The sequence below is a fragment of the Marmota monax genome, unplaced genomic scaffold (genome assembly GCF_021218885.2).
Source record: "Marmota monax isolate L192 unplaced genomic scaffold, Marmota_monax_Labrador192_F-V1.1 WCK01_AAM20220418_F8-fsc00263, whole genome shotgun sequence".
In the NCBI taxonomy this organism is placed as follows: Eukaryota; Metazoa; Chordata; class Mammalia; order Rodentia; family Sciuridae; genus Marmota; species Marmota monax.
The window spans coordinates 1,095,728-1,110,064 of NW_026693408.1; the positions used below are offsets into that span (position 1 = coordinate 1,095,728).

Here is a 14,337-nt window from a genome sequence, read left to right on the forward strand (position 1 = left end):
GTGCTCTACTACTGAGCCACAACCCCAGCCCATTATGTGGTATTTCACTACACTGAAGACACATCATCATTTTTAAGTGCTGTGAAAAGAAAGAAAAACAAACAAACAAACTGAAACACGACATGCCATTGACTGTAAGAAGCATCTTGATTTCAGGGATACCAAAATGTGAAAAATGTGCCTTGTGGATGATGAAGTACTTCTGTCAAATATGAGAGGCACAGTTAATTTTATTTTCGTGTGTTATGGTGCTGGGGATAGACCCCCAGGGCCTCTTAGATTTCTAGGCAAGTGCTCTACCACTAAGCTCCTCTCCTAGCCCCCTAGAGTAGTTCTTGTGGCTAATTTCAAACTTTAGTAAGTGTTTTTTAATGAAATAAAGACAAAACAAACGAGCATCATTTCAAAAGTTGAAAATGAGTTATAGTGCAAACCTGCAAAATGAGAAAGCAGAATATAATGAAGGAGAGGGTGGTCTGTTTTTTTCTCACAGCACGTTTTTTTTTTTTTTCCTTGGTACCAGGTGGTTGAACCCAGGGGCATTAAACCACTGAGCCATCTCCCCAGCCTGCTTTATATTTTATTTAGAGACAGGGTCTCACTATGTTGCTCAGAGCCTCACTAAGTTGATTGAACCCAGTGCCTCACTCATGCTAGGCAAGTGCTCTACCACTGAGCCACAACCCCAGCCCACTATGTGGTATTTCACTACACTGAAGACACATCATCATTTTAAGTGCTGTGGGGGAAAAAAACAAAAAACAAAAAAACTGAAACACATCATGCCACTGACTATAAGAGGCATCTTGATTTCAGGGATGCCAAAATGTGAAAATGGTTGGCTTTGATCTCATAATCCACCTGCCTCAGCCTCCTCAGCTGCTGGTTATTACAGGCTTGCGCCACCATGCCTGGCTCTCACAACAGACTGACATGAAATGTATGGGTATTCCCATACCAACAACCCATGCTGACAACAAATGGTATCCTACAGTTCAATTCAATTCTGATACTAATTATGCAGAGTTAGTACCCACAGGTGGAAAAGTCCCCCAAAGACTGCCCTTACTTCCAACACTAGTGGGTCCCATTGCTGATATCCACATTTAATTCTATTGATACTGTTGATGAGTATGAGAAGGTGCTATGGGCACACAGACATGCATGCAGGAGAATGCTGTGTGAAGAAGACAGCAGAGATGGGGGTGATGATTACCAAGAAAGGAATGCCAGGGTTGCCAGGAACCAGCAAAAGCTAAGAAAGGGGAATGGGAAAGATGCTTCCTTATAGCTTCCAAAATACTAACTCTGCTGACACCCTGATCTTAGACCTCTAGTCTTCAGGATCCCGAAAGAGGAAATTTCTCTTAAGCCATCAGTTTTTGGTTCTTTGTTACAATACCCCTGGAAAACTAACACAATCTACTATCAAAACATACTGTAAAGCTATGGTTATTCAGACAATAACCATCAAACAGAATAGAAATGTCAGAGACAGCTGGGTGTAGTGAGTGGCCCATGCCAATAATCCCAGGGACTCAGGAGATTAAAGCAAGAGGATCTCAAGTTCAAGGCCAGCCCGAGCAACTTACTGAGACCCTGTCTCAAAATAAAAAATAAAAAAGTATTTGGGATATAGCTCAGTGGTAAACTGGGCTTAATCCCTAGTACTGAAAGGGGAAAAACTCTCCAAGAGGTATTTAATATTATCACGTGCCTCAAAATGAGGAATATGATGAATTCAACTGTGTACATTTGAAGCCTAAAGTGGAAAGGGTCTGAAGTGAAAATAAGTGGATACAATTTTAAGAGGAACAGAGAGTAACTTGGATCACAGTGCTGCCATAATAAAAGTCTAACATATGTGCAAGTGACTCAGCAGATGGGTTAGCGTTGCCAAAGCAGAAGCAACAAACCAGAAAGCTGGGGATCCTTGTTAGTTATGGCAAAGCAGTTAGTAAAACTATCACTCACCTAAACTTGGAAAACAAAGCACTTGTCAACTATGCTGGTGCTCCAGGAGAAGTGGCTGAGAAGAGCCAGAATGTTAATACGTGTTGGCTATCCTTGCTATCTGGGCAAGGTGCTGGGAATAGGGAAGAGCCCAAAGAGTTGAGGTTTGTAAAGCCAGCTGTTCTGGACCTTACAATATATGAGATAAGACTAAAAACTGAGTAATAAAGGCTCTATAAAACTTCTCACATGGAGCCAGGCACATGCCTGTAATCCCAGCCACTCGGGAGGCTGAGGCAGTAGGATCCCGAGTTCAAAGCTAACCTCAGCAAAAGCGAGGTGCTAAGCAAATCAGTGAGACCCTGTCTCTAAATAAAATATAAAATAAGGCTGGGGATGTGGCTCAGTGGTGGAGTGCCCCTGAGTTCAATCCCCAGTATCCACCTCCATCGACCCCCTAAAAAACTTCCCACACGGTACAGGGATACAGTTCAGTGGCAAATTACTTGCCTAGTATGCATTAGGCCCTGGTTTTAATTCCCGGCACTAAAACAAAATTCTCAAGCAGCAAAACTCAGATCAAATTTCGTTTTCTCACACCTAAAACTATTGTTTTGGATTATCTGCTGTTAATAGGACGGAGAGAGAGAGACACACACACAAAACAGACATTCATAGAGCAATGACATAGGTATGAGAACTGTATTCAATGAACTCTGCTCACTGACAGACCAGAAGTGATGAATGAGGCCACTGTACTGTCAAAGGAGCCATGAGTCTGGTCTGAAAATTTCTTGTGGCTGTTTGGTTCCTATTACAATTGCCATGCTGGCAAAGTGACACCAGCAAAAAGCTGGCCATCAAACCTGCTTTTTGTCTGTGGACATGGTCTCTTGACTCCCCCTTGAATATTACTGAGGAAGATGGTGGACTTTAGGTAATATAGAAGCTCTTTCAGAAGGCAGTACCATAGAAGCAAGAAGTGCTAAGAAATAGCCTACCATTAGGTGCCACAGCCTTTACAGTTCCTGCCCAGAGGGCATAAGCAACTACTTATGGGCCAGCAACTGCCTACCATGTTTCCCTTTTCCAAATGGGTGCTTCTGTTGGGTGCATCTTTGTACCATCCTGTACTAATATGATGGGCTATTGTGAGAAACAACTGTCTTTCAGCTCCAGGGTACATGGGCTGTTGGAAAGTGCTAACCATTAGCCAGGGCCTACAGTTTTGGAGGAGGAACCAGATGGGACTTCAATAGCAGTTCCTATAGGGATGGCTATCATACAGACAATTGTGTCTACCCACAAATATTCTCCCCTTTATCAGGCCTGTGGCCCAGGAAAGATGACTCTCTCAGAATCCCCTTGAAGCCAAGTGTGGCCTTGGTGACTAACTCTTTCCCATAGAACTGACTGGAAGTGATGTGTGCAACCTGTATCTCACTGCTAGACAGGAAATCCTTGGCCCTGGACTTTGTTCTTCTCCACCCTTCTTATTGCAGGAACGGTAACAACTAGAGTAGCCTGGAAAGCTTAAAGTGCATTAGCCTAGGCCCCTAAATGACTGTGGAGAGTATATATGCTAGTCTAAAATGGTCACTTGGAACTCTTCTGTCACATAAATACATACTTCCATATTTATAAGCTATTCTATTTTAGAGTTTACTAAATTATTATAGTGGTTTTCCCCTAACACACAACACTAACTAAATTTGTTTCTCTATGGTCTCAAAACAGAAGAAAACATGAAAAAAAATTAAAATAGATCATTTGTAAAAAGGATAAAATTATTTTTCTCCTTTATTATTTCATCTTACATAACAGTTTTTATTTATTTATCGTGGTGCTGGGGATTGAACCTAGGGCCTTGTGCATGCGAGGCAAGCACTCTACCAACTGAGCTATCCCCAGCCCTTAACAGTCCCCCCCCACCCCCGCAAAGGCAGAAGAAATTAGTTTTTTAGTACTGTCTGCTCTCACATTATCTGTGACATAGATATTACTGTAAGTGAGGGTCAAACTATGTCCATGGAAAATGAAGTATGTCTATTTTGGCAATAAAATAGGAACCAGAACTTTTAAAAAAAAGTTTTAGGACACAGAATGGTACCCTTGTGGATGGCTTCTGGGAAAAACCTATATAATTTTTAGATGCTATTTTTTAAACTCTGATTGATTCTTTCTGGCATAGTTCCCTTTGATCACTCTGAAGTGACATAAGAGAAGTAAGCAACTAGCTGTGTGACCCACAGGCTCAGCAACAATAACCTCATGGCAAAGTTTGGAGAAGATAATACTAAATGCTATCCTTAATTCCTTTCTCCATCTCTTAGTGCATACAATGAATCACTGAAATAGAAGTAAACAGCTAGGAGACACTGATAAAGTTTGGCTTGCATTAAAAATATATCATGCTTTAGTTGTGTCAGCAGGGTTATGTGATTTAGCCGCTTAGTTCTGCCCTGTCATTTCCATTCTCCTCATTTCACAAGGACTGCTGTCAGACTCAAATAAAATAAATGTAGTACCACAAAAGGGCCAAGGACCAGGTCCGAAACATACTGAGCACTCACAGATATGTATATGCCCATTCTGCAGGAAGAGTGATGTAAGACTGAAAGGGAGCACATGGAAAGCAGCAGGAAACCAGATTATGATATAGACCCAAAGCCAATTCCCACCTGAACTTTGTGAAACATCTGTAAGTTAATTGCTTTGACTTCTTCCAGCTGTTGGCGTAGGGCAACAAGTGTGTCCTGCTTCTCGTGGGTATCCTTTTCCAGTAGCTTCATGGCGATTTCCATTTCCATTTTCATTCCAATTTGTAACTCCAGCTCTTTTTCTAGTTCCTTTAAAGGATATTTACAAGAAAAATGCAATTAAAGTAGATAACAAAAATATATTTAACTGGGGTAGTATCTTGGGCAATGACTAAAAGACAAATTACAAATCAGAACAGGTTTGAGAAAAGTCTGTCTGGAGGTTAAGTTTCTCCCCTTTTCCTCATCATATAATTAAATTTGGCTTTACATTAAATCAATAGAAAGCTGACTTGGCAATAAGAGCCTACGGTTCTAGCAACCAAGTTCTCCTAACCCAGAGAATTAGAATCCATAATCTAAAATGTGTCTTGTGCTTGCATGCTAGAAGGGATCTGATGTTGCAATGTTACAATCTCTGGAATGATTTGCTACTTTATGGCAAAAAATATACAACCATTTAAAAAATTTCTTTCTTCTTTTTTTTTTTTTTTTTGCTGGGGCTGGGATTGAACCTATTGTATGCTAACGATTTTGAAATGGTTCTTTTCATCCTGAATAACTTAGGCTACTTTGCCCCACATTCATTCAAGGAAGCAAATAAGTAAAGCTAGCTACAAATTGGGTTTAAAAAAGCAACTGAAGTCCTAAAAAATAGAAAATGTAATTTTAAACTATTCCAATAAAGCTAAATGAGGAAGGAGGGAAAAACTGGGCTTGATAGGGAATGTAGTGGCAAAAATCCCAGCAACTCTGGGAGGCTGAAGTAGGAGGATCTCAAGTTTAAGGCCAGCCCCTGCAACTTAGCAAGATCCTATCTCCAAAAAAGAAAAGGGGTGGGGGGGGGGGGAGTCAGGAATGTAGATCATTGGTGAAGTGCTGCTGGGTTTGATTCCCAGTACCAAAAAGAAGAAGAAAAATGTGTTTAATAAAGAACTTGCGCCACTGACAGACAGATAAATGGAAATAATAGCCTAAGAGTGTGGAGAGCACGGACTGAGAATGGAAGTGCCAGGTCTGAGACTGGGGTTGCTTGATGCTTGGTGCCTGGTAAAGTTTCTGTGCAAAGGTGCAGGATGCCTACCTGTTGTGGTAATGCCCTCCATGAGGAGGCTCTGTACTAGAGTCTTATCAGCATTAACCTTGATGTCAGGCACACAATTCCTGGAATAGAGGAACTCTCTTGCTAGACAACCACAATGTTTCACCAAGCTCCCCTGCTCCTGAACCTACCCTCATAATAGTAACTTAAACAATGGACTTTCTTGAGAGCTACACAAAGCTGCATATTGCACATTGCAACTGTAGAATGTAACTGCGCAATTAGTTGTATAATGTTGCCAACTCTGTAACTTTCATGAATACAAAGAATAATGCTTGAATAGTCTTCATCTGATAATGAGACATATATAAATAAAGATTGCTGGTGTAATTCTTTAGACTTGCTTCTCCATTAGAGAGCAGCGCTCCACATGACCCCAGCTGTTATCTTCAAAATCTGAGTCTGTGAGTCTTTATTTTTCTTATCCCCCTTTGCCCCTCACTGGAACCTGCCAGACTGGCTGCACTGGTCATGGCATAAGAGAATGGTATTGTCAAAGAAATCGTGAGTCTAGTCTCCTAGCAACCTCTAAAAAATGTTTATAAAATGGGAACAAAATATAAATGACAATGCAGAATTTCATTAGGATTTTTTAAAAAACTAACAACTTATTTTTTTTTTTTTTTGTACCAGGGATTGAACTCAGGGACATCTGATCACTGAGCCACATCCCCAACTCTCAAACTAACAACTTCCTATGAGTGGCATCAGGTTTTAGCACACACGTGAAAAGGGCTGGTTGTGTTGGTGCAAGCCTGTAATTCCAGCGGTTCGGGAGGCTGAGGCAGGAGGATCACGAGCAAAAGCTCGTGAAACCCTGTCTCTAAATAAAATACAAAATAGGGGTGGGGATGTGGCTCAGAGATCAGGTGCCCTTGAGTTCAATCCCTGGTACCCGTCCTGGCAAAAAAAAAAAAAAAAAAAAGCGTGTAGACAGAAGGGTTGGAGTCATGGCTCAGCTTGCCTAGCATGTGTGAAGCACTGGGTTCAATTCTCAGCACCACATATAAATAAATAAAATGAAGGTATTATGTCCATCTATAACTTAAAAAAAAAAAAAAAAAAAAAAAAAAAAGGAATAGAGGGATTTAACTTGGAGAGCTACAGAGAAATTCTTCCTAAGGATGCCCAGTCTTGCATACTTACCAGTCGAACTTTCTTCTCCTCCTTTAGCTGCTTCCATACATCACTGTACATTTCATCCAGTCCTTGCCGGGTCTGCTTGTAAGTCTCCAGCTCAACTTTGGTGTCCTGTTTTGTTATCTATAGCAATCAAGAACACCAAGAGGAATGGTTTGCTTATGGTAAACAAAGTAGCTACAAAGTATTTAAACTTTGAAAATATGTAGGACAATTTCTGCTTTCTTTGCATGATAAAGGTGAAATCTATAAAGGTATTAGAATTTGAAGATAAAGAATGAGAGTAGCCAATAAATTTTTTAAAAAGTTGGGCTCAAATAGCAAATTTATATTTAATTTTCTTTAAAACAGTACAAGAGACCCTAGCAGGAAAGACTTTTATCCAATCTATCATTCAGTATTTATTGACTTTTTTTTTTTTTTTGCACTGGGTGGATTTAGTGGTGAATCTGATAGGGTTTCTACCCTTAAAATTGTCAGGTGAGACAGCTGCAAGCTGGCAATTTTACAAAATAATACGTGGATTCTATGATGGAGGATGTATGAAGAACTATGGGAATACGGGAGAAGGGTATAAGCCCATCTGTGGGTATCATGGATGGCATTACAGAAGACTCAGCATATGAGCAGAAGTTGAAGAATGAAAAGAAATCTTGGCATAAAGGCCCATAAGGCTAGGAAGTCCAAGTGGTCCATGGGGCCTGAGAGTGACATTGGCAGGGATAGAAACAGAAATAGGAAGTACTTTCTGACATCAAAGACACATTCTGAGAACTGGATCATTATTAAACTATAGTCAAGTTGGGTGTGTGATGCACATCTGTAATCCTGGAGGCTCGGGAGATTGAGACAGGAGGATCACGAGTTCAAAGGCAGCCTCAGTAAAAGCGAGGTGCTAAGCACCTCAGTAAGACCCTGTCTCTAAATAAAATACAAAATAGGGCTGGGGAAATGGCTCAGTGGTGGAGTGCCCCCGAGTTCAATTCCTGGTATCAAAAACAAAAAACTAAAGTCAGCTCTCATACCTGCAGTCTCTGCATCAGTAGATTCAACCAATCACAAATTGGAAATATTTGAAAAAAAAATTATTCTGTATTAAATATGTACAGACTCTTATTCCTTGTCATTATTCCCTAAATTATACAGGATAAAAACTATTTACATAGCGTTTATACTACATGAGGTATTATGAGTAATCTAGAGATTGAGTTATAGTATCTGGGAGAATATGCATAGGCTATATGCCAATACTACATTGTTTTATATAATGGAACTTGGATTTTGATATCCTAGGGAGATGATCCTAGAACCAATCTCCCACAAACACCAAGAAAAGACTATATGAGTTTGAGACTGACAATAGGTACATCTGAGTGAGTAACATGACACATAACTATAAGGTCAATTTCTTACCTCTACGCTCTTTTCACTTCTTTCACGAATTAATTCATTTTGTTCTCTTAATTGCTGCTGTTCTTCTTGAAGTGAACAAATCCGATCTGTTGCAGCTGACAGCTGATTAAGAGAGATTTTTACATTTCTTAACATCAAAGTTAATCTTACTGTTAAAATTAAAATATCTACTCGGCATCTTCACAATTAACAACTTATTTTCAGATGCCTTATACTGAATAGGGAATATATGGTTCAAAATCCCAAAGACACAAAAATGTATATAGTAAAACTCCCTCTCCCATCTATCTACCTGTGCCCTTAGTGATCTCAGCTCTCCCCAGATTTTCTCCCTTTGCAAAAATGGTAATATACTACTACTTCATGTGGGCAATGATTTATTGACCAAAAAAATCAGCAACAGCCTGAATTCTACTATTAGAGAAATGGTTACATAAATTATAGTGGAAGTAAGGCAGGTGCACTGACACACGCCTGTAATCCCAGTGACTCGGGAGGCTGAGGCAGGAGGATCGTGAGTTCAAAGCCATGCCCTAGAGAAATCCTTCCTTTCCTCGAATATGTTTAGGGAAAAGTTTAGGGAAAAGTATATAGAAGTTGGATGGATCTGCCTGAGGAGAGGATATTACAAGTAAGGGAGATGACAAAATACAGCAGCTAGGTCCCTCCTTATTCTAGACTCAGAACACAGCTTGCAGAGAGATGGGGAGGCTGGAGAAGGAGCAAGAAGCTTGATATCTGTCTCTGGTACCTGGCTCTGTCCTCAGCATCATTTCCCAGTGAAAGGACCTAGAGCCATTGAATGCCTCTCTTTTTCTTTTGTCAAAAGCAGTAAAACTCCTCAGAATTACTTTCCATTCAGGCTTGGAAGCCAGTTGGGTTTCTAAGCCATTGCTGTGCCCAAGTGAGACACCTTAAGGTTTTAAAAGGGGTACTACTCTCAAAAGGGAAGAAGCAGATCAAGGTGGTAAAAGCTACTTTTCTCTACTCTCTGAAGATACAGAGAGCATACCTTGATGGAGGAATACTTTTCTCTAAAATCTTCTCTTACAATAATTTGCTTTTAACAAAAATAACCCAGCTGTTCAGTTTTGATAGTGAAATCAGACCTTCAGTCAAAGCATGCTACCTGGTCTGAGAGAACATAAAGTGATCTGCTCATTCTAAAATCAATTCACATTCAAGTACTCCCCAACCCTCACAACTGTTCTATCAGGCATAGTCATGATATTCAGTTGGCAATCTTTATGACAATACTGTAAAGTATGTATCATCACCCAACTTTAAGACAAAAGTGAGGCTCAAAGACCTACCAAGGTGACCGTGTCTTCCTATGCTAAGTTCAGTGAAGTTTCTCCCATGATGCCCCTACCAATGAACACTGTCTTTGAATTTCCTTCCTCTCTTATAAATCTGAGCTCTTCCTCTGAAAGCCTTCAGGACTGGCCCCTCAGGAGAAAGCAGTCAATTAAAGTGTGCCTTAAACCAGGGTCCTTGTTACAAAGGTGTGCTCACTGAGTCTCCTTTCACTGTCCCCTGTCTCCATGTCTTGGAGGTGTTTCTTTTCCATCTCAAAGTCCTCTTCCTTCCCAATGAGACTAGTGGGGAGGCCTGAGCAGCAGGGACCGCTACCTGTGGAAAGCCTCAGAAAGGCTGAGCAACCCCCCTCCTGCTAACAGGAGACAAGATGTGTCCACCAAAGAGCCTGCTGGGCAGCTGGCAGCAAGCTGTCTTCCTCGGCCTCAGCCCTCCTTCTTCCTGTCCTTTCATTCTCTCTTCCTAGTGAGAAAGCAGAGAAAGACCATGCTGTGGGGAGACCGTTTCCATGCTCCTGAGAGGCCAAAACAGAAGGGGTGGGCTACGGTGCCTCTCATAATGGAGTTTGTGCCTTCTAGGGCAGCAGGGAGGCATGTGACATCACAGGAAAGGTGGAAAAGAGGAAGAAACTGCACTTTGACAGGCAGAAGCTGGACTGTTGCAAAGTACTGTTACTTTGGGATGATAAAACCTAAGACACTAAGAACTGGCTCATGATCAGCTGAGGTGTCTCACTGGGAGTCTTGAATAGGGCAGAACACAGATATTCTCTTGTCCCATGTGCAGCTCAACCCAAGGTTAATAATCCCCCTTCCTAACAGTGAGAAACTCTGGTCAGATATACCAACTGTACCATTTTTCTTAACTTTGGGTCATTCTGTTTGTTCAAGGGTTTCAATAAGTTACAAACCTCTTCCTGAAGCTTTGCATTAGTCTTTTCCAAACCATCTATCTTGGTCTGAAGATCTCCAACTGTGCAGCTGTAGAAAAATAAAAATATTAGGTAAGTGTGAACTCTTTTTTCTTTAAAGCTTTTTTAAAGAAGGACAATATCTTTATTTATTTATTTTTTTTTATGTGGTGCTGAGGATCAAACCCAGTACCTCACAAGTGTGAGGCAAGTGCTCTACTGTTGAGCTATAACCCCAGCTCCTAAGTGTGAACTCTCTGTTTACCCAAATTGTAAATGATGAGAAGAGAAATTCTTAGATTTCCTGGATGAAATGAAAACGCAAAAGGACTCTAACTCAGAGGAGATGAGAATAATAAAAATATTGTTTTTATTTAAAAAAATTTAAAAATACTTTCCAATAAGTTTCACCCCTAAAATATGTGATTTATTCCCTTTTTAGTTAGCTGAAAATATTTTTATTCCAATACAATAGATGATGGAACCAAAATGTGTCCGCATTCACATAGCTAAGGTAATAGTAACAAAGTATTGGTACTTTGGTGCAGGAAGATCAAGTGATTTTTAAATTTTTTTTTTTTTTAATATTCTTTCCTACCCACCCTATTTTTTTTTTTTGCAGTCTGGGGATCAAACCCAGGGCTTTGCACATGCTACGCAAGTGTTCTACTGTTGAGCCAAATCCCCACTCCCTTTCCCTTAAACCCCCATCCTGCTTTTTTTTTTGCAGTACTGGTGGTTGAACCCAGGGCCTCTTACATGCCAGGCAAGTTCTCTACCGCTGAGCTACATCTCCAGCCCTTACTTATTTATTTATTTTTGAGACAGGGTCTTCCTAAGTTGCCAGGAGGCTAGCCTCATAGTTATGATCTTCCTGCCTTGGCCTCCTGAGTAGCTAGGATAATAAACAGCTGCCACTGTACCTGGCTACTTGCCCCCTTTTTTTCTTGACCAGGGATTGAACCCAGGGCACTTTGGCACTGAGCTACATACCCAGCCCGTTTTATTTTGAGAAAGAGTCTTGCCAAGTCGCTGAGGGTCTTGCTCAGTTGCCAAGACTAGACTTGAATTTACAATCCTCCTCTCTCAGCCTTCCAAGTTGCTGGGATTTTAGGAGTGCACCACTGTACCTGGCACTTCCATTTTTGAAATATTACATAGTATGTGCTTTTATATTAAAAAAATATGTAAAAAGCTAATATAATGAGTCATCAAATAGAAAAACAATGGACTTGATAAACAATAATGATAATCCCCACAATAATAGCAGTAACTTATTTTTTGGACTATGTGCCAGGCCCTATCTGTTCTAATTACTTTATATGCATCAACTCAATGACACCTCTCCCCCACCAATTTGGTGAGGTAGATTCTACTGTTAGTCTAGTATACATGTAAATAAATTATAACTTTACATTAAAGAACTCACTGGAGTTCATATTCCCCCCCCCCCTTTTTTGGTACTGGGGATTGAACCCAGGGGTGCTTAACCACTAAGCTGCATCCCCAGCCATTTTTTGTATTTTTATTTAGAGATGGAGTCTCACTGAATTGCTTAGGGCCTTGTTAAGTTGCTGAGGCTGGCTTTGAACATGAAATTCTCCTGCCTCAATCTCCTGAGCTGCTGGGATTACAGCCCAGCTTGTAATCTCCAGCTCTTCTTCCTTTTTTTTGGTACTGAGGATTGAACCTTTAGCTTAGGGCACATTAAGCACACTCTACCACTGAGCTACAACTCGAGCCCCTTTTTTTGTTTTTTAAATTTAACTTAATTCAGTTAATTTATTTTTAATTTTTTCTTCTTTTTCCAATTAATTTTTTTTTTTTAGTTACATATGGACACAATGCCTTTATTTTTATGTGGTGCAGAGGATTGAACCCAGTGCCTCATACATGCCAGGCAAGCGCTCTACCACTGAGCCACAACCCCAGCTCTCTAATTCTTTTAAAATTCATATATCTATGAAGAGCTGCAGACATCTGAACCCAGGGAATCTTGCTCAAGAGCCTGTAATTTAGAGCTGGGCATGGTGGCACACACCTGCAATTCTAGCGGCTCAGGAAAAGTCTTAAAAGAGTATTCAATTTCCAATTCTATACCAACTGTAACAGAAAATAGCAACAAGGAGAAAATACCATAAAAAGAATGTCCGTAAGAGAAAAAACCGAGATGAACAAAGCTGGTAAGCCAGTACCAAATATAAGCTTTGGGCAAATGACTAAGAAATTGATCCCAGGCGCAGAAGTAAGGCAAAATTTATTAATTCATTTTGTGAAGCTGTATAACCACGAGGCCATGCCAGAGATAGAAAACTGAGGAACAATTAAGTCAGATTGCAGGTTAAAAGAACAGTAAAAGTATTACATGTGATACAGGAATGGTTCAGTATGACGATATCCAGTAATAAAATATATAACATCAACAGATCAAGGGATATAAACCATGATTGCCTTAATGGATGCTAAAACACATTTGATGAAATTCAACATCTATCTCTTATAAAAACTCTCAAATTAGGAATCAACCAAGGATCTCTCAAAAACCAGCCAACAGTTAAGGGGTGCCTCCAGGCAGTGTTTCTTGAAGCACTTTTGGAGGAACGTGCCAACTTCTTTGTCTGTTCCATTGGTTTGGGGTCAGGGGGCCTGCCCCTGGGAAGTACTGTTAATATGCAATGTACTTTCTAGAAGGGGGTTCAGAGAGAGAACAATATGTCTTCCAAAGACTTTAGGCCAAGTGTCCCCTGACATTGAACCTCTCCCAATTGTATATCTAAGGCCTAGTATTTCTTGGAACACATCAGTAGCCTTTCAGCTAAAATTTTTTAAAAAATCAAGAAATTTTCTTGAGATTGTGATCACATTGATCTTGAAAGTCTAGCCCAGTGGTTTTCAACCTTCTTCTAGTCCAATACACTGGGGGTGGGGAATGGAGGAGGCTATGTGCTGATTCCCATGAGTAACAGGGCTTGCTATGGCAGGGCCTGCCAACCACATGGCTATAGGTGAACACTGAAAATTTAAGGTTTAATGTGTTTACCTGTCCATACTGTATAACTGCACAAAACAAAGAACCAAATATTCCCCAAAAGTTGTTTATCAAGAAGAAATCCTTTTACTCTAGTCTGTACACATGAACACTTTATGAATGATTATAACCCCTTTTCATGGTTTGGAAAAAAAAATCAGTATAAACATGTAGAAACTCAAAAAGTCCCAAGAAACAGTGACAAGATATTGAATACCACTGGAATAAAGGAGCGAGTCCTACCTCAGGTGCCGGTTAAGTTCTTCCACATAATTTTTTTGATCAAGGACATCGGTAATTCTTTCATGCCTTATAAAGAAAGCATACAAAGGGGAAAAAAATTTATTGGTGGTTAATAGTTTGTAACTGTCCTCCAACCTTCTGATCATCTTGTAGAAATGCAAATGTCTTCGCAAACCAATAGTCAGAGCTGAGTAATGTCTGCATGGCCCTTGAGTAAATAGAGAGCAACACTAGCCAGGGACATAGCATCTGGGGCGTGGGGAACAAGTGCCCTTAGAGAAGGTACCCAGAAGATGTCCTCCCTCTTCTGCAGACTGGCCAGGTCTTTGGCAAAAGGGGCAGTAAAAATGGAGAAAATCCACAAGCATGCTCTGTTCTTCTGTAGAGCTTAATTCCTTAGTGAAAATGAAAACATATTATCTGTTATTAATGAAACTAAACAAAAACTAAAATCTAATTTTTTCTTGGTGGA

General features: G+C 40.3%; 1 protein-coding gene across 7 annotated transcripts in view; it reads right to left on the reverse strand.

The window, feature by feature from the left end:
- Positions 1-14,337, reverse strand: part of Rufy1 (RUN and FYVE domain containing 1) — a 58,530-nt gene that overhangs the window by 13,719 nt on the left and 30,474 nt on the right. For all 7 annotated transcript variants that reach the window (XM_046457059.2, XM_046457060.2, XM_058583364.1 and 4 more), the window contains 5 exons: positions 13,866-13,931; positions 10,595-10,664; positions 8,368-8,469; positions 6,961-7,077; positions 4,635-4,802 (listed from right to left, as the gene is read on the reverse strand). In XM_046457059.2, the coding sequence (XP_046313015.1) occupies positions 4,635-4,802; positions 6,961-7,077; positions 8,368-8,469; positions 10,595-10,664; positions 13,866-13,931 (523 nt within the window). The remainder of the gene's footprint in view (positions 1-4,634; positions 4,803-6,960; positions 7,078-8,367; positions 8,470-10,594; positions 10,665-13,865; positions 13,932-14,337) is intronic.